Source organism: Peromyscus californicus, unplaced genomic scaffold (assembly GCF_007827085.1).
Source record: "Peromyscus californicus insignis strain IS unplaced genomic scaffold, ASM782708v3 Scaffold_9__1_contigs__length_137607984, whole genome shotgun sequence".
NCBI classification, from domain to species: Eukaryota; Metazoa; Chordata; class Mammalia; order Rodentia; family Cricetidae; genus Peromyscus; species Peromyscus californicus.
In genome coordinates, this window is record NW_026294617.1 from 112151317 (window position 1) to 112172217 (window position 20901).

At 39.8% G+C, this 20901-nt stretch overlaps 1 protein-coding gene across 2 annotated transcripts in view; it reads left to right on the plus strand.

The window, feature by feature from the left end:
• Nucleotides 1-20901, plus strand: part of Cenpe (centromere protein E) — a 67293-nt gene that overhangs the window by 36992 nt on the left and 9400 nt on the right. Inside the window, exons 32-43 of one of the 2 annotated variants that reach the window (XM_052730548.1) lie at nt 1472-1759; nt 2190-2348; nt 2531-2812; nt 3644-3802; nt 5048-5308; nt 7896-7982; nt 9222-9440; nt 11006-11203; nt 11760-11963; nt 13360-13587; nt 14764-14949; nt 19398-19510. In XM_052730548.1, the coding sequence (XP_052586508.1) occupies nt 1472-1759; nt 2190-2348; nt 2531-2812; nt 3644-3802; nt 5048-5308; nt 7896-7982; nt 9222-9440; nt 11006-11203; nt 11760-11963; nt 13360-13587; nt 14764-14949; nt 19398-19510 (2384 nt within the window). The remainder of the gene's footprint in view (nt 1-1471; nt 1760-2189; nt 2349-2530; nt 2813-3643; nt 3803-5047; nt 5309-7895; nt 7983-9221; nt 9441-11005; nt 11204-11759; nt 11964-13359; nt 13588-14763; nt 14950-19397; nt 19511-20901) is intronic. The other variant, XM_052730549.1, reaches the window with a different exon arrangement.

Sequence of the window (20901 nt, forward strand, 5' to 3'; positions counted from 1 at the left end):
AGCACATGTACTTATTCTTTCCTTCTCGACTCTCATCAAAGAAAGCACAGCACACATCAGACAAAATTGTAATTGGAAATTTTCCTGTTTCCCTCCCGGTCCGCAGCCACTCAGACCCAAATAAACACACAGAGGCTTATATTAATTATAAACTGTATGGCCATTAGCTCAGGCTCATTACTGACTAGCTTTTACACTTAAATTAACCCATAATTCTTATCTATGTTTAGCCACGTGGCTTGGTACCTTTTCTCAGTTCTGCCTTGTCATCTTACTTCCTCTGTGTCTGGCTGGTGGCTCCTGACTCTGCTCTTCCTCTTCCCAGAATTCCTTTAGTCTGTTTGTCCCACCTATACTTCCTGCCTGGCTACTGGCCAATCAGCATTTTATTAAACCAGTGTACAAAAGCATTATCTCACAGCATTTCCCCTTTTCTGTTTAATTAAAAAGGAAAGTTTTAACTAATAAAATTACATATAATGAACAGTTATCAAGCAAGAATTACAGTTACAATATCTAGTCTATTTGTATTTGGTAAAATTAAAGAAAATATTCTATCTATCCTATATTTGTGAGTCTAAAGTTTCATATCTAATTTATCTTTTATCATAACTTAGCAAAATTATAACTATGACTATTTAGTCTTCAACTACATCAGAGACCCCAGAAGGATATAATATTACCTAAGTAAACAGGAAATGCATTGTAAGCAACTTCCAAAAATCACTTCTCCGTGTGTCCTGTAGAGTATCTGGCAGTCTCCTCTGTGAAGCAGGAACCTAAAAGGTTCAGTGGTCACTTTCCTATGGGTCCTGCATGTCTAGTCGATACAACATCTTGTCAAGCAGTCCAGGCAAGAACTGTTTCTTGCCCAAATGGCTACTTTTGTCAAGAAGAAGATAAACTCCATGTGGAGTGTCTTTGATGCCCATCTTTCTCTTTGAAGTAAATCAGTGCTGCCAGGAGCAGACGTGTCTCACTGTGCAGAAAGTCTTAAGTTTTTGAAACATTTTAAATGCCATATTCTATAGATCTTTGAAGTGTTTGAATACTACCTACCTAACTGAAATATATCTCTGCATGTCTATAAAACCTAAGTAACATGACTATAAGTTTGACTATTGTAGATGACTATTAATTTGTATTTCTTAATTATACGTTACAATTTTAATGAGCTGCACAAACATAATAACCTTAAACAAGAGTAGAAATATACATACAGTATAACAAAATTAACTTTAAATTTGTATCAATAAACTAAAATCATAGCAACAGAAAACATTTTAAACAAGTTGTTGCTCTTTAAAAGTAGATTCAATAATCTACTCTTTTATCCTATCATATCTATATCCTGTATTTCTATATCACTAAATGGAAAAGTTTCTGCCTTGATGTAGGAATACATCTTCCTTTCTCTTAAAAACTAACAAAGCCCACTTCTGTGTACCTGTGTACCAACTTATTTTCTCAGCTCCAAGAACTTCAGGACAAAGAGCATGAATGTCTTGCAATGGAGACTATTAATGAAACTCAAGGAAATAGATGTGAAGTGGAATGCTTGAGTAAGCAGTTGGAGGACCAGAAGTCAAAGCTGGAGAGGGTGGAAATGCAGAATGTAAACTTGACTCAAAGACTTCATGAAACCCTTGAAGAAATGGGATCTGTAGCAAAAGAACGAGATGAGCTTAAGAGTGTGGAAGAGCGTCTCACACTAGAGAGAGACCAGCTGAAGGAAAGCCTTAAAGAGACAGTAACTAGAGTGAGTTGCCATCTTTATGCCGTCGTACAGCTTAATGTCCAGTTGACACTAGGCTTGAGGTGGGCAAAGTATAAAATTGGTCCTGGGAGTCTAGTTGTAACTGTTTACACTCTACACATTGGCATAGTCTTGCAAAGATACTTGTAGCACATTCACGCCGTCCATTAATAGGGAACTAGTATAATAAACAGCATTTGGTTCATGGAATGCTGTGCCTTAGCTAACAAAGTAGACTGACACTATTTGTAGTGTCCTATCTTGGGGAAAGATAAGTTGACCATGGTTCATCTAGAATATGTGGTCACATCCCAAAGCAGCTCAAGAGAGTGAGGACCAGGAGGCCTGAGAGAACAAGAAGACTTTTACTTCCTTTTGTATAGCTTATGTTTGAAATGTATTTCTTCAATTCTTTCTTTTCCTAATAACTAAGGGTCTGGAAAAAGAGGAGGAGCTGAGAGTTGCTTGTGAGCATCTGCAGGAGCACCAGGAGACTATCAGCAAGCTCAGGGAGAGTGTGTCTGATAAGGCAGAGGAAATATCACGTGTTCAAGGGGACTTAGTACATACACATGCTACGCTAGAAACACAGGTATTTTTTCATCTGAATAGTCGGAAATGGAGTCAGATCTTCTGTGTAATGAAACAGGAAACAGGCTGTGAACCTGTCTAAGTTTGAAGCACAAGATTTGCTGCTTCAATTTTAAGACTGTTGGGGGGGGGGGGGGCTGTTCATATGTTCAATGCTCTAACTTATTATATGGTTGTATTAAGAGCCAAGAACTCCAGGAAAAAGCACATCAACTTTCTCAAGTGAAAGCTGAGCTCAGGGAAAGTATGGATCAAATGGAGCAATTGAAGAAGCAGCTAGAAGCCCAGAATTCAGCTCTGGAGAACATAGAAATAGAGAAGTTAAAATTGACTCAACAAGTTTATGAAAACCTTGAAGAAATACGACTTGTTACTAAGGAAAATGATGACCTAAAAATTATGGATGAAGCCCTCAGAGTACAGCGAGACGAACTGAGGAAGAGTCTTCAACAACTGGAAGCAAGTGTAAGTTCCCACCCTGCCCTAGCAGGTTTCCGAGTCATCTGGGGGGTGGAGGGTGGGAGTCCATCATGGCGACAGAGGAATGGCAGGCGGTTTGGTATTCCCGAACTTGGTGAATTCAGCATTTCTTTATGGAATTTTAACCTAGGTATACACCGATTCAGTTGTTAAAGAAATGTATATGCAAATGAGTGTATACATAAACATACAAATAGATCCCAAAGTTGCTTGGTTATATCAGTTTGTGATAGGAAACAACCTAAATGTGTCTTAGGAAGAAACTGGTAAATACAAGCAATAGGCCAAGATCCTGTACAAGCAGCTCAAGCACATTAAGAGGGAAGCAGTTTGTTAAGTAAAATGTGTGATATGTTAGCCTCTTGAAGTAAGAGTATGGGAAAATGAAATGGGAAGGAAAGTCTATGGATTTCTAACAATAAAGAACATTAAGTAGTAAAAGCAGCCCCCTCCTCCCCCAGTGTGGTTCATCGGGTAAAGCATTCCCTGCACCAGCCTGATGATCTGAGTTTATTCTCTGGAACCTGTGTAAAGGAAGGAGGGGGAAACAGACACCACAGAGCTGTCCATTGACTTCATGCGAAGCTTTCACATACAATAGTAATAATAATAATAATTAAGGCAATTTTTTTAAAGGAGTTAAAGCAGACTGTCCCACTCAATATCAGAACATCTGCTTGCTTGTACAAGGTCTTGAGTTCAACTCCCAGTTCACAACAAAAAAGAAGTAAAAACATGATTTTTTTAAACTAAGAAAATATATTACTTACTTTTAAAAATACTATTTAATGTTGAGATATGTTCCTGTTTTAAAAGGATCTAGAAAAGGAAGAGAAACTAAGAATTGTTCACATGGATCTGAAAGAGCACCAAGAAACTATTGACAAACTCAGAGGGATTGTGTCCAAGAAGACAGATGAAGTGTCAAATATGAAAATGGAATTGGAAGATGCAAATATTAAATTACAAGAAAAGGTATTGATTGGGCATCCCATTTGTTCATGCCTAAAAGCCTTTGGGGTTATAAAGGTTCAACCATACTGGGAAACAGTTTAGCAGTATTCACTGTAAAGCCTAGCGTTTCCTTTCCTTGGGTGTGTACTGAAAAGGACAAGGATCATTGTTCTACACAGTCTACAAGAATGTTCATAGCAGTTTTATTCAAAATAGTGGGGAAATGAAAACAATATCAGCAAGTGAATGGATGACTCCATTGTCATCGTCAGTTCAAAAGGAAGCAAAACTGATCCAGGATGTTAAAGGTCAGATTAATATTAACCTCAAGGAAAGGATACACAGATGTTGGATACTGCAAATGCTATCTAGTTTGGTCCGGGGTGTGATTTTATAGATGCATGCATATATCAAGAATGACTGAACCGGGCAGTGGTGGTGGATGCCTTTAATCCCAGCACTCAGGAGACAAAGGCAGGCAGATCTCTATGAGTTCGAGGCCAGCCTGGTCTACAGCAAGAGTTCCCTGACAGTCAGGGCTACATAGAGTATCCTGCCCCCCCCAAAAAAAAACACAAAAACCACCAAACTCTACATTTAAGATTAGTATGCTTTATATGCTTTATATGTGTTATACCTCTAAAGAAAGTGGGTGGGTGCCTTTAGAAAACATTAATGAGAATAGCATGGAAAGATTACTATCTTAGTCAATTTAGAAATTGTTCTTTTCTTCCCTCCACCTAAAAGTACTGGGGTTAAGGCATGAATGACCACTCCCAGCAAAACTATTCTTCAGCTTTCTTTTAAAATAGTCTTTATCCTGGCCTGGAGAAATGGCTCAGCAGTTAAGAGGCAGAGGACTGGAGTTCAGTTTCCAGCATCCATGTCAGGTGGCTCAAAGCCTGGTCCTCCAGCTCCAGAGGCTCCTGTATCTCTGACTTTCATGAGCAGCTCACTCACATAATGAAAAGTGAATAAGCTTTCTTGAGTTGGAGAGATGGCTCAGTAGTCCTCTTCTAGAGGACCCAGGTTTGATATCCACAGCCTACCTGGCAGCTCACAACTCTGTCTTTTACCTCCAGTTCCAGGAGTGACACCCTCTTCTGACTTCCATGGGCACCAGGCATACATATGGTGCATAGACATACATGTAGTCAAAACACCCTTAACCATAAAATAAAGCAATAATAAAAAATTAAGTCTAAAAAATGAAAAATAAAGCTTTTTTTAAAGAGTCGGTGCCCTAATGTGATTTCATGTCTTCAGATTCAGGAACTTAAGGCAAATGAACTTCAACTTCTTAAGTTGAAAGAAGATGCCAGTAAAACACAGAAGCAGCTCAATGAGCAGGGGTTAACTCTGAGTAAGATAGAGATGGAGAATTTAAACCTGGCTCAGAAGCTTCACGAAAGCCTCGAGGAAATGAAATCTGTAATAAAAGAAAGAGACACTCTAAAGAGAATTGAGGAAATGCTCAGGATGGAGAAAGACCAGCTCAAGGAAAGCCTAAGGGACACCATGGGAAAGGTGAGTTGTTTGCCTTCTTCCTGTCTAGAGACACCACTCTACCTGAAAGTGCAGGATCCAGAGATGGACTCTCACTCTCTCTCTCTCTCTCTCTCTCTCTCTCTCTCTCTCTCTCTCTCTCTCTCTCTCTCTCTCTCTCTCTCTTCCTCACTCCCTCTCTCTCCCTCTGTGCATGTGTGTGCCTGCATGTGTGTGTGTGTATGTCTGGTACCTGTAATGGCTAGAAGAGGGTGTTGGAGCTCCTGGAACTGAAAAAAGCAAGTGCTCTTTCCAGCCATCTTCCCAGCCAAACAGTGTCTCTTTGAAAACTTCCCAGTGCATACAGTACATTTGGTGCAGCAGTACCACTTCTAGGAATTTACCCAACCAGTATATTCACTGATTTCGCCAAAATACATTGTTCTGTGTAGAGTGATTTGTGGAAACCAAAATCTAGAAGTAAGCCAAGTATCCACCCGCAAGGCACTGGCTGAATGGGGCTCATCTATATGATGGAATTCTAAGTCTCATATTATTTATTGACTCTGACCATAAAAGATGGTGACAGAGAAAACAAGTCAGTTTTCAGTGGGGAGCAGCACCGAGGGAAAGGAAGGGTCAGAACTTGTACTCTGGGTCCTTTGGATCTTTGTTTTGTTTTGTTTTTGTTTGTTTTTCAAGACAGGATCTCTCTTTATATCCCTGGCTGTCCTGGAACTCACTCTGTAGACCAGGCTGCCCTCGAACTCAGATCCCCTGCTTCTGCCTCCTGAGTGCTGGGATTAAAGCCCGGCTCCTTTGGCCCTCTTGTACCCCAGGCATATTGTCGAGCTCATTTCTAACTGAGCATACATTTTTTTTCTTTGAGCTTATTAAAAGTATTTAGTCACTTAGAAGTGATAATAAAATACATAAATATGGGCTAAGGATTCCTGGTCTGCTATGTGAAATGCTCAATTTTAGACAGGTTTTGAGCACCAGTGTGAAGTTCAAAATCTTGAATTTGGGAGGATTTTAGATGGGGGTTTTTAACCAGCAAAGTCCAGACTGCAAACACTATAAATCTGAAACACCGATTTCGTAAGGTACTCTGATAATGTATGTGTACATACACAACAGTAGACATTGCCCTTCTGTGAAGAGATTCTTTATTCTGTTCTATTTTGTAATTATCTCAAGATCCAAGAACTTCAGGAAAAAGAACTTCAGCTTCTTAAAGAGGAAGAAGATGTCAGTAAAGTTTATAAAGAAATGGAGGCAATTGAGCAGTTGAACAATCAGTTTGAGGCTCAGAATTCGTATGTGCAAAGTGTGGGTGAAAATAACTTGGACTTGATTAAGAAAATTCACAAAAACCTTGAAGCAATAAGAATTGTAGCCCAGGAAAACAGTGAGCTAACCAGGATAAGAGAGTCTCTCACAGTGGAAAGAGAACAGTCCCAAGACACCATCAGTCACATGCTGATGAGCGTAAGTTCAGAGCCCTCCACTGCCGTCCAGTAGCTCTAAGACTGAAGCGTTGGGGGTGGTCACAGTGTGTGCTGTCTGGATTTGCCTGCTGTGGGTTTGGGTTTTTTCCTCTTCCTCCTAATTTTTTTTTAAACTTATGTAGATACTAAACTGTGGTGGGAAACGTATAATTATAACACAAAAAGGAAGCATTAAAGCCACAATGCTTTTCAGAAAATTAAATTCTTCATCTTTAAGAAAAGATTTGTTATTATCCTTCTAAATTTCTGAAACAACACAAAAAGAAACTAGCATTATTTTAAGTGGAAAAATATTTCAAAGACTACATTTGCAAAAGATTAAATGCCTCCAGTTCCTATAGTAATGGACTTCTAGAAACAAATGGGTTTTCTTGACTGAAGTTAGAAGGAAACAAAGTAGAGATTAAAAGGGAGTTTTCTTGACTTTATTTCAGAATAATCTTTAAAAGTTTAATTCATTCCTCTAGAAAGTAGCAGAAAATCTATAACTTTATTTTCATGTTCGAAGGGTAAAATAGAAAGCCTAATGTGCAGTCTTATCATAAACACTAAACACTTGTGAGTCCAGTACATGTAGGGCCTGTCTAAATTGACAAACAGACATAATTTGTTTGACAAATCTGTATCGAGCAGATAGTCTCCTAGGTATTACAGTGGCCAAGTTAAACTAATGTCTTAGTTTAAAGAGGGAGGGTATGTTTGTTCTGTGCTTTTTAATCAGACACAGAAAGAATATGAACAAAATTTAGACTTTCCTCCCCAGGGTGGAAGAATATACAAGGCTTGGGTTTTCTGGTGTATTTGGTTGGTGACAGTAATTCTAATGTAGACATTGAGAGGTTACAAACTAGAAATCTAAGGCCTAATGAGGAGCAAATCCTTTTCTGGATATCATGTACTTCTCACACGTATTCCTTCAGTATTCCTTCAGTGAGTTGAAGTCATTCACCATGTAGCTTGACAGTAATTATTACTTCCTCTTTTTGCCTATTTTAATACTGTTTTTATATTACAATGAAATATTTAATTCTGTTATTGAAAGATGATGTAAGATATAAGCATGTATGATTAGACATGTGGTGTGCATGTGGTTATTGCTGTGTATTTCTTTGTACCAGGACCATCAGAACCATGCAAAGAGGTTACTAGATGATGGAGAACAACACAGTATAGAACACCTTCATGAAAAGTGCCTCAGGATAAAAGTAAGAGCCCTATAGGAGCTATGTGGCATTGTAGCTACTGTTCCAAAGGCATCCTGTCACGCCTAAGAGAATTAAAGGAAACTGTATAGTGGGTAGATGATAGCAAATGTTTTCGTAAGCAGTATGGTCTAGTACAGCTATGCATGCATATACATGTACACATAAATGTACAGATGACACAGTGGGAGTTTGTGATTTGTTTTTTAAGGCCCGTGTGGGAAAGTATTCCTGAGCAAATCTCTAAAAGCAGTAAAGAGCTCGATTTACTCTGGGGGAAGAATGTTGTAGATAAGGGAACTGTGGATACAAAGCTGATGGAGAAGGCTTTGTGTTCAAGGAGGAGTGGGCTGGGGTGGGCTGTGAGGCCACAAAAGGACTTGGGGTTTGCTCTGAGTAGATGCAGCTGGAGAGCTGTACAGTGTGAGAGACACAACACGACCCACATTTGAAAAGGAAAGATGTGAATACTGAAAGTTGAGTATAAGCAGAGAGCCTTTCTTTTTGTTTTCTCAACACAAGGTTTCTCTGTGTAGCTAAGGCTGTCCTAGAACTCACTCTGTAGACCAGGCTAGCCTCAAACTCACAGATCCACCTGCCTCTGCCTCCTAGTGCTAGAATTAAAGGCAAGAGCCGCTGGCCAGTGAGAGAGCCCTTTTGAAAGATGAATTTTTTTTTTTTTTTTTTTTTTTTTTTTTTTGGTTTTTCGAGACAGGGTTTCTCTGTGTAGCTTTGCGCCTTTCCTGGGACTCACTTGGTAGCCCAGGCTGGCCTCGAACTCACAGAGATCCGCCTGGCTCTGCCTCCCGAGTGCTGGGATTAAAGGCGTGCGCCACCACCGCCCGGCTTGAAAGATGAATTTTAATCATGTGAACAGATAACGGAGAGGTAGAAGTCCAGACAGTATTAGCAGATCACAGACATGTGTGGAGTGACTAGAGCAAGATGGGGAGGGGCAGTTGAGTCATGGTCATTGATTTATCCACAGACTCTTACTGCTTTTATAAGCATAAGCCAGCTCTCAGTCTGGTGTGTGGTGCACACGAAATTTATTCAAAAGACCAAAAGAAAAGTTGGTTTTCTTATTTTCCTCTGGTTGATTTTCACAACATTATACATTACTTCTATAATCTAAAAATTACTATTATGTCTTCTAAGCACAAAGGTCTTAATTTCTTTTTTTCCAAGAGAAGGTATTACAGTGTTCTAGTATTCATTAGAATGAATTCTAATGTCCTTTAGGAGCTCCTGAAAAGATACTCAGAAATGGGTAATGATTATGAGTGCTTGAATCAGTTCTCTCTTGACTTCGAGAAGGAAATTAAAACCCAAAAAGAGCTGGCAATTACTGTAAAAGCAAAGCTCTCACTTCCATACTCACAAACCAAAGAGATTAAAAAGCTTCTTGCTGAACACCAGAGATGTTCCATGGAATTCAACAGAATCCTGAAGAAACTTAAGGTACCAACTTTTTTTGTATTGGCCTTATACTGATGTAATTATAATTTCAATTGTATATTTCAATGTATTTAAGTCCTTTGGGAGTTATCATATATACTGTCTATATAATATGTATATACAAATTAATATGCATCTGAAGATAGGATTCATTCAACAAAACTTGAGCTCTGCCTGTATGCCTAGACACCATGTGAGGGTACTCAGAGTCCACATGAGTCATATCCCAAAGATCTCATAATCAGGTGAGGCAGGCTTGTGACCGGTTATAAGTGCAATTGTAGAGGTACTGACAGGTTTGTTATGTGACAGATTTTTCCCTGGGGATATGTAACACATGTCTTCACCCCAGATAGGGAATCCATAACAGACCAAAATAACAATTACACCAAAGTCCAACTTCAACTTAGTAAACCAATGAATTCATTGGGGTTACAGTTTATGGGGGGTGACTCGGGATGACTCAGACAGCTGCATTGGCCGCAAGCCCACCCCAACGGGTGATCACTCAGCAAAGCTGCACCCTGGGGCCTCCTGCTCAACATGGAGGCAGCTCAGTCATCTGAGCTCCCCTCAGCAACTTGCTGGCCAGAGTCTCCTCCTCCAGCAGTGACTTCCTGCTTTTAGAACCCTGAGGAAGCTCCTTAGGAATCTTGAAATTTTCCAGGACATATAGGGTTTCTTTAGTTGATAATCCTCTCATAGATTGTGACAGTTGGATACCCAAAATTTATGAGGTTGGGGAACATTGTAGCATTAAAATTATCATTATCTTAAAGCCAAACATCTAATTATGCTTAATAAAGAAATCTTGAAGCATGTAACATTTTGGGGTTGTTAGTCAGACAAGAGTGTTAGAAGAATATTTTGAAAATCCAATATGGGGCTGGAGAGATGGCTCAGCAGTTAAGAGCATTTACTGTTTATACACAGAACCCAAATTCAGCTCTTAACACCCAGGTCAAAGCAGCTCACACCACCTGAAACTCTGGCTCCAGGGGTTCTGAAGGTCTCTTCTAGGCCCCATAGACACCTAAACTCATGTGCATGTACCCACATGTATACATGTAATTTTATATAAAATGAAATATGTTTTTTAATCTCAAATGTCTGACAGTAGGAGATTGACAGAACAAAAAATTATTATAAGAAGGCTGGAGAGATGTCTCAGTGGCAAGACCCCTGGCTGCTGTCCCAGAGGACTCAGAGTTGACTCTCAGCACCACACTGTGACTCACCGCCATCTGGAGCTCAAGTGCTAGGGGACCCATGAACACCAGACACACATGTTTAGTCACACACATAAAAATAGGAAAAAGGGAGCTTATAGAAAGTGTCGTGTGACGTTTTAAAACACTCCATATGAGACGTCCCATAGGAAGTCAAACATGGAAGCAGCAATCTGGAAGGGTTACTTCCCCAAGAGGCTGAGAAGAGAAAGTTGAGGATAAAGAGTAACTGCTTCCTTCTTCATCTCTGTCATAGTATAACTAATCAACAGGAGACCTCACCATCTCAGACGTTGTCCCCTAAATACAGTGTCTCGTTTGTCTGTTTACCTCCTTCAGTACGTGTTGACCTACATTACTCGGCTGAAGGGAGAACAGCATGAGGTCATCAGTAATGTCGAAATGGCTGTCGTCCAGGAGGTGGAAAAGCAGAATAAACTTCAGATTAAAATGCGGAGCTTTCAACAGGCTTATGATATTCCATCCAAAGACTTAGAGAACCTCAGACTGAGCCAGGATATGGACCGCCATATTGGGGTATACTTTTTTAACGCCTTTAATGTAATTTTAAGCCTTTTGTAAATAGATACCTTTGTGTGCGTTTGAAATTACTAGGAACTCCTAGAATGATAGCTGACCCAAGGACTGTTTAGACGCTGCCAGGCCTACATAGACAGGAAGTATATTTAACATCAGCAAATGAGAATTCAGAGAATTGTAGGTTTCCCAGGGCCTTCCTGCACCGTGACTGGAAGTCAGAATTCTTTCCTGTATCAACTCTACAAGGACTTTCTTGCTCTCCCGACAATGTAAAGCTGGCTGCAGTTCCCAACACATGTGAGGCCTGTCATGTGCATAGAATAATAACCACCAGAACCTATAGGTAGACTACCTCTGTCATGTAGAATTATTACCAGCATTCTCTTATGCACGTAATTGGAATAGTTTTAAATTAGAATTCATTTACTTTAGTGTCCTAATAAGTAGAGTACGGTAGGTATTTTTCCCCGTTATGATATTTTTATAGTTTATATATTATTTGGGTGAAATCTTTCCTAATGTTCATATAGTTCAATACCTATTTTTCACACAGGAGATTCTTAAAGATTTTTCAGAAAATGACTTCCCCACCATAAAAACAGAATTCCAACAAGTACTAAGTAATAGCAAAGAAATGACTCAGTTTTTGGAACGATGGCTGAATGCTCCTTTTGATGCAGAGAAACTTAAAAGTGGCATCCAAAAAGAAAACAAAAGCATTTGCCACGTGAATAACCTCTACAATAGCAAAGTAACTGTGAGTATAACTGTTCGTCATTCGGGCTCTTTTATGCTTTGCTTTTATTTTTCTATTCATTCCTAAAAGGGTTAGACTGGCTAATATTTATACATAGGGGCTCTATGAAAGTTTTGATTATATAAAAATTTTGTCTTATTGTATTATGTTTCTTCAAGATAATTAAACCAGTTTGTACTTGGGAAGGTAGCAGGCTGTTTGCATGTGATACTGAGTTCCCACTTAGGAGATTTTGCCTCTCCTCACTGTTCTCTTCCCATTCTCCTCTCAGTGCTTGTGAGGAATGAGCCTTTGCCCCAGTGGCCTCAGGGAAACTGAGATGTAAGTCTGCTAGGGCTGTGGGCGGCAGCTGAGGTAAAGCCACAAGCGATCCTGGCTGGCTGCATCTGGGGGACTCTGTGTGCATTCACCTCAGTAGCTTCACGGTCTGTCACATGCTTTAATCTGAACTGTAGGTTCCAATTGTTGTTTTGTTTATGGCATGTGTGTCAGTATTTTTTTTTTTTAGTTAAGTTTATGGAAAAATTAACCCATCAGTACAGAGAACTCTCATCCATACAGATAATCAATCTCTCCTATTACCAAGATCCTGTACCAAAATAACACATCTGACCCAGTCATGAATTCCGAGCTCACACCTGGTGTTGAACATCCTGTCGGCTTCTTAATGTATTGTGACATATTCCCATCATCCCAGTGTCAGCCAGCCTCCAGTGTCAAAGAGAATAGTGACTTTTGACTGTTATTGTCTACACAGGAATATAAGATTTATAGATTAATTAGCAAAAATCAGTAAATTGGGGCAGGAAAGATGGCTCAGCCGTTCAGAGCACTACCTAGTCTTCCAGATGACCTGGGTTCAGTTCCCAGCACCCACATGGTGGCTGGCCCACAGCTGTCTGTAACTCCAGTTCCAGGGGATCTGGTGGCCTCTTCTGGTCTCCATAGGCTCCAGACTCATACATGGTGCACAGGCAGACATACAGGCCAAACACCCAAACACATAACAAAGGGGTTTTAAATCAGTAAAGTATTTCTCTGTGGGCTGAGGTCTGGAAAGAAGTGGAGAGAATAGATCATTGTTAGGTTTACTTTGTGAGCTCTGCTATTGCTGACTTTAACCCTCACAGTTCTTCAGTTTCTCCTCCTGAGGTACTGTAAACCTAACGAAATGATCTTGCAGATCAGCAGGATCTTCTCAAGCCCTTCTTCTTCACACCATTATTAACATCCAATATGTTGAAAGAGAAATGTGCATTCATTGTCTTGAGCACTGCCCTAAGACATTCTAAATAATGAATTTCAGCATGTGTACTGTCCTAGAATTCTACTTTTTTTTAATGTAATTTTAATGCATCAGTTATCTTAAAGCTGTAGTGTCTCTTACTGTTCATAGGCCATGATAAATGAGTCAGCAGAGTTTGAAGAAGGAAGTGCTGCCAGATCCAAAGAATTGGAACATTACCTGAAATCACTGAAAGAAAAGACTGAACAACTATCTAAAGACTACCAGACTGTGACTGTCTCCCAGTCTGCTGCCCAGGTTTATCCTACTCCACATTCTTCTACAGAGGATGGTAAAAATCCTCATGTCACGTCAGTAGGTGAACAACTAACATCAGAGGTATGAATCTTCCTGGAGTTTAGAGCAAATATATAGCACCAATATATTCACTAAATATGAATACACTATTGTAAATATGTGTGATGAGTTGAATTTTTACATATGGTTGTACTGTAGTTACCATTCAACTAATTATGAAACTTGATATCATGTAAGATCTTTCCTGTGAGTTAAAGAAACAAGTCATAGTTTAAAGACTATATACAGAGTAGTTTATTGCCATGTATGGTATATCTACAGTATCCTATAAGTTTCTTAAAACATGAATTTCAGCTAAACTATAATGTGCATGGAAAACAAGTTAGAGAAACATAGCAGTTTAGCTTATCTTTAGCTGTTGTCTTGAATATTGACTAATATTATCATCATAAAAGCTAAGAGACTCAAGTTTAGCAGAATTGTTAGGCAAATTAACATGTGTAAGAATCAGTATCATTTGAACAACCCAGGTAGACTATTAGCTGCCTTTGCTTGGGAATTTGTCACAACAGCAAATATGCTACTGTGTTAGTATGCAATGTCTTAGTGGGAAGTCAAAAGCCAATTATAATTTATCATTTTTTCCAAAATAAATACTTAATATAAAACATCAACCTTTAGCTTGACATTTACCATTAGAAACTAGAAGATCACAGATTTGGGGTTTTTTTTCCCCCAAGTATAACTGTATGTTTATTGGGTATAGTTGACTATTTTCATAAATTTTATACTTATTGCCCAGAAAATTTTTAGGGGTGGGGCGATACCCAAAAAGGTTTCATAGTCCTTGGTTAGCATCTGGGAGAACTTTATTTTCATTTTGGTTTCAAGGTTTTTTTTATATGTTTTCACCTTTAAATTACTTTAGAAAGTCCAAGTGTCCTTTATTTAAAAGGTGACTGACTACTAAATGTGCTTACAACTTTGCTAACTAGTATGTCATGTAACTGATGTGTTCTCACTTGCATGACTTAGAGAATTAGCTGACAGGTTGTAATGTGAAATTTTGCATTCTTTTAACATGTAAAATATTATTTTCTAAGTAAAAGGACTTATATTTGGATAAATTAAACAATATTTAACCTCAATGTTTGTTGATTGAGTCTGTGAAAACTCAATAACTAGCTACAGATGATCGTTTTTGTCTCATTTAACATACTGTGGATTTGCCCTATGGATCTGTGCTTTCTCTAACAGAAAATTCGGGAGCTGGAAGCCTCTTTACGGGAAGCTAGAGAGAGTGCCATCCGTAAGGAAGGCCAGATGGCAGCGGTGCAGAAAGAACTGGCAGCAACCAGGGCCTTCGTAGCAGAACTCCAGAGCCAAGTTCATGAATCAAACAAGTGCCTTGAAAACACACGAGCAAAGGTACAAACACTTCAGGTAAGGCAGACCAGTTTCATAAATAAAAATGTGTTGTAGCCTGTTGGATTGAGTAAATAATTGGATGCTCTGTTCCCCGCTCTTACCACAACCTTACCACAACGCCTGTGTAAGGGCCCAAGTTCATTTCTCAGACTTCAAAAGAAAGTGACTGCAGGAAATGGAGTATATTTGCATGTGAAATACTGATTATTTTTAGTATAGTGGAAAAGGGAATTTCAAAATGGAATAAGCAACACGTTTTGTCAAACTCGGTTAAGACTGCCTCAGGCATCAGGGTACTGCAGGCCAGCAGAATGATGTACCAGGATATGGCTTTGTTCTGTCCTGAAGAGAGATCCATAAACTCTTTTCATAGTTTGACTTTTTAAGATTATTTCTGTCGCCGGGCGGTGGTGGCATATGCCCTTAATCCCAGCACTAGGGAGGCAGAGCCAGGTGGATCTCTGAGTTTGAGGCCAGCCTGGGCTACAGAAGGAGATCCAAGACAGGCTCCAAAGCTACAGAGAAACCCTGTCTCAAAAAAAAAGATTGTTTCTGTCAATCATATTTTTAAATCTGTAGTATCCAAAATACTTAGTTCAAAATTTACTCCCAAGGATATTTATTTTATCCTCTGCATACAGCCATGTAATATAATAGAGCATTTATTGATTGAAAAAGAACATAATTTGAATAAAATCTTGGTAAATTTCTTCTTGTAACATTACAAATTGCTCAAATCAGATAGAAATGGATTTGTTTAAAATCTGAACTATACTGGACCTTTATAATCATCCTATACAATTGCTTTTTCAGAGATTATAATGACCACAAAAACTAAAATAAAATGCTTGAATCGTAAAAAAATAAGAACATGTAAAAAGAATGAGTTATAAGCCGGGTGGTGGTGGAGGCAAAGACAGACAGATCTCTGAGTTCGAGGTCACCCTGGTCTCCAGAGTGAGTTCCAGGACAGCCAGGGCTACACAGAGAAAAATGCTATCTCGAAAAACAAAAACAAAACAAAACAAAATAATTATATTTGAAAATGGGATGTAAAATAAGAAACTCACCATGTCCCAAATCAGAACTGAAATGAACTTGTAGGGATTTTCCCATATTCATTCATTCATTTTTCTTTTTTAGATGTTTATTTTTAACTGCGGGGGGGGGGGGGGGGGGGATTAATGCAGGTGCCTGAGGTGGTCAGAGGCATTGATCCCCTGGAGCAGGAGTTACAGGAGCCTGTGAGCTCCCTGAAGTGAGTGCTGGGAAGAAACATGGGTTTTCTAGGAGAGCAGATGTGCCCTTAACTGCTGAGCCATCTCCCAGCCCCTCCATTATGAACTTCTAAATCTAGGATGGCTCAGATCAGATCAGAAGCACAGAGGGCTATGTTTCTAGTGGAAGAATAGTTAGCAGAAAAAAAAAAAAAGTTAACAGAATCCACCTAACCTTCAAGGGCTAAACAAGTCTTAGTAGCTAGGAATTCCTATCTCAGTCTTTTAAATTAATAACGCTTGAAGGCCAGCAGGTTTTTTGTGAGTATCACTCTAACCACAGGTGATACATTTGCCACATGGAGTTCTTACCGTCATCATTTCTAAATCAGCTTTTCCAGTTTTGATTTCCCTGAGACAAGAATTGTTTAGATAGTGTTTTATGTGATATTGTCTTTGTATCATAGCCAAAGAATATCTGCAATTCCTACACTTTCGGCATATACTGAAATTTTCTTGTCGGTGTGTTTGAACTTTTAAAACAGTATCTAGTCAAACAGATCAGTGGGACACAACAGACAGCCTAAAGACAGACACACTCACAGGCAGCCCTGGGATCTTGTTAAAAAGGACAGAGGGAGCCGGGCGGTGGTGGCGCACGCCTTTAATCCCAGCACTCGGGAGGCAGAGCCAGGCGGATCTCTGTGAGTTCAAGGCCAGCCTGGACTACCAAGTGGGTTCCAGGAAAGGCGCAAAGCTACACAGAGAAACCCTGTCTCGAAAAACCAAAAAAAAAAAAAAAAAAGGACAGAGGGACCTCAGTGGAGAGAGGATGACCCATCAACTGTTGATGCTGGACACCCACAGCCAGGAGTGACAGCATATAGGTGTGGTCCCAGTTGCTCAGGAGGCTGAGGAGGGAGGATGGCATGCTCTCACTAGCCCAGGACCTGCCTGGCCAACATAGCAGGAGCCCTTCTTAAAAGACAAAAGAAGTCATGGACATAAATGTAAATAATGAAGATAACACAGGAGAAAATATACCAGAAAGGAAATCAAACAACCTGATACAAAAGGACAAAAATTAGAATGGACTCCACACTGTCAAAAGAAGACACTGGGCGCATTCTGGTGTGTCTCTACAGTGTTACTGCACTGCTGAGAAGTAGTGAGAGGACTAAGGATGAAGCACAGCTGGTGGGGTGCTTTCCTGACCTGCCGGAAGCCATGGCTTCCATCCCTAGCACTTCGCAAAGAAGGCTTAGTGACACAAACCTCTAATCCCAGCCCATGGGAAAGGAGATGGGGATCAGGAGTTCAAAGTCATCTGGAGCTGCATAGCAAGTCCTAGATCAGCCTGGGACAGGAGGACACACCATGATTCCTAGAAGACTAGATGTGGTAAACCTATAGCCACCACCATACTGAAAGGAGAAAAGCTCCAGTCACCCCACTAAGATCAGAAACAAGTATCTTCTCTCCACTCCTCTTCATTACAGTGCTTGAAATATGAGCTAATGTCATAAGACAGTAGCTCATGAGATGGAAATTAAGGGGGTACAAATAGGAAAAGAAGTCATAAAGTATCCCTCTTTGCTGATGATGTGCTTCTATACACAAAAGACCCCAAGGACCCCACAGAAAATCTCAGAACTGATAGACAGACACCTTCAATAAAGTGGTGGAATACAAAATTAACACGAATCAGTTAACTTCCTGTATAACCCCATTCACAGTAGACAGCCACAAATAAGTCTGGGAATAAAGCTCACCAAGAATATGAAAGATCCTGTCTGTAAAAACTAGGGATGAGAAGAGAGATGTAGCAAGTCATGAAAAGACACAGGCCCCGTAAAAGCATAGTTCTAAGTAAAAGCCACCTGAAAAGGCTCCCTATCTTCTAGAAAAACTTCAGACAAAACTAGGAAGACAGTAAAATGATTAGCATTTGCCAGGAGCGGGGAGAGAGAGAAAGATGAGTCAGTACAATGTGGGGAATCTAGATCCCTCCTGTAAAAGTATTAGTCCTAGGCAGGTGTGGTGCTGCTCACCTTTAAAGCCGGTTCTCAGAGTCAAGCAGATCTCTAGTGAAGCCATACTTGTCTAAATAGTGAGTTCCGGGACAGCCAGGGCTACACAGCGAGACCCTATCTCGAAAACTAAACAAGATGCTAATGTTAGTTCACTTGTAGAAAATGTACTGTACTAATACATAATTTTAGTAGAAAGTAAAAAAGAAAAGGGACAAGGCATGTGTGAGAGTTTTCCATACTTTCAGTTTTTCTGTAAACCTAAATAAAACTCTACAGATAGTCAAGAGCCTGTGAAATGGCTCAGTGGATAAAGATACTTGCCACCAAGCCTGAGTCTGTGCCCCAGAACCCACATGGTGGAGGGAGAGAGCTAACTTTGCAAGTTGCCCCAGTCCTGCACAAAAAAGTAAATGTAGAAAACATTCAAGTATAGTCATGATTTTTTTAAGATACATATCTTTGCAGACATGTAAGGTTATATGGACTTCCTAAGTCAAAATAGCTGTCTTTGTTTCACTGAGCTGTCCTGCTACAGAACACCCGGGAGGTTCTGTGGCCCGAGCACCCATCTGCTCTGTGCCCACACTGCCGCGCTCCTTTCCTTTGTTCACTCATTTCATTTTTTCTGTCGTGTGTGACTGTTTTTCCTGCATGGGTCTCTGCACCACGTGCTTGTCTGGTGCTGGAGTTAGAGTTGTGAGCTGTCCGAGGTTGTCTGCAGGGGCAGAGCCAGTTACTCTTAACCACTGAGCCATGGCGCCAGCCCACATTTCATCATTTCCAGTTTTCTGTTCATCTGGTAAATTATATCACATTTTCCATTGGAAAAGAGTATTTTCTTTTTTTTTGTTTTTTTGTTTTTTTGAGACAGGGTTTCTCTGTGTAGCTTTGCGCCTTTCCTGGAACTCACTCTGTAGACCAGACTGGCCTCGAACTCACAGAGATCCGCCTGCCTCTGCCTCCCAAGTGCTGGGATTAAAGGCGTGTGCCACCACTGCCCGGTGGAAAGAGTATTTTCTTAAAGAAACAATATTTGCTTGCATATAGTTTCAGATATACTTCATATCAAATATTGGGATATGCCTTTACTGTCTTCTTGTGTAAGGAGTTGTAGGCAGGTTTCAGACATTTCTGCTGCATCAAAGGCAGCCACTTCACAGCTAGCAAATCCAAAACTAATCATTGTTTTTCTTTACTTTTTTTTCTATGACAGGACAAAGTTGCCTTAGGAGCTCTGCCCTATAAAGAAGAAATTGAGGATCTCAAAATGCAGCTGGTGAAGATTGACCTAGAAAAGAAGGAAAATGCCAAGGAATTTGAAGTAGAGTAAGTCTGTCTTTGGCTTTGTTGAACATGGCTTTAGTCACATAGCATTGCTTTATAAACTTCACAGATATCTTTGTATTTGTTTACTTTTTAGAAAGTAATTTGTAAAAATATTTCTTTACGTTTAAAAAAAATATGTAAGCACCCATAAGTTTCAAGTTCATTAAAGTGTAGAAATTATTAAAAAATTGAGCACAGTTCTGGCTGTGGTATAGCCAGCAGTAAGGTGCTAGCCTAACATGCCCAAAGCCCTGCTTTTGATCCCCAGTGCTGAAAAAAATAAGCATGATTCTCATCAGTTAGCAGGGTGTCTTTGAATGGGTCTGCCTCAATGATATCTGAATCAAAGCTTAAAGGTGACTTGTCATCCTTCAGAGTGGATATTGAGAGCCTTTGCTTTTTGTGTGTGCACGGGTGTTTGATTGACTGAGGTTTCAGCTTGGTTCTATCGATTCTCTTTTTTCTCCTAATGTGTTTTTGTGTAAAGATTGTTTTCTTCTAGTACTTGGGACCCCACAGCATATCCTCTTTTTACCATAATAGCATACCTATAAAATACAGTCAGCATGTATTGGTGTTTTGAGATGGTTTCTCTGTATCCCTCGCTGTCCTAGAACTTATTTTGTAGACCAGGCTGGCCTCCAACTTAGAGATCAACTCTTTAGTGGGACTGAAGGCCTATGCCACAACACCCAGCACTATTTTCATTGTTTTTAAGAACAGCATTTTTTTTTTTTTTTTTTAAGATTTATTATGTATACAGTGTTCTGCCTGCATGTGTCCCTGCAGGCCAGAAAAGGGCACCAGATCTCATTACAGACAGTTGTGAGCCACCATGTGGTTGAAGGGAATTGAACTCTCAAAGAGCAGCCAGTGCTCTTAACTGCTGGACCATCTCTCCAGCCCAAGAACAGTATAATTTTTAAGACAGGATTATAATTTATCATTTCTGATTAATTCTTGAATTGCTGACTAACAATTCATAAAGTATCCCTTTCTCCTGGGGAGCAGTACAGAATTTGACTTTTGACTCCTTTGCCCAAAGTCAGAGCTACAGTGAGGATTTGCTCTCCTAATAGTATGGAAATTAGTGGTTTGGTTTGGTTTGGTTTGGTTTTCCTGTTCCTTTTCATTCTCTGGTGATTTTCTGTTTATATCACCCATGGTGTAATAGTTCATAGGGTCTCCAAAACTAATTTTGTTCAGTAGATAACTAATGCCTATTACATTTCTAGAAGTTTTAAATGACTTGGTTTCTCAATAATAAAGCTGGACTGTTCGGACAGCTAAACAGAATGGTTGCATTTGGGTGTAGCCATGAGACCTGAGACCTGAGCCATAGTCCAGGGACTGATGTGCTACAGCATAGGGTGTCATGTCTGTGTGGCACA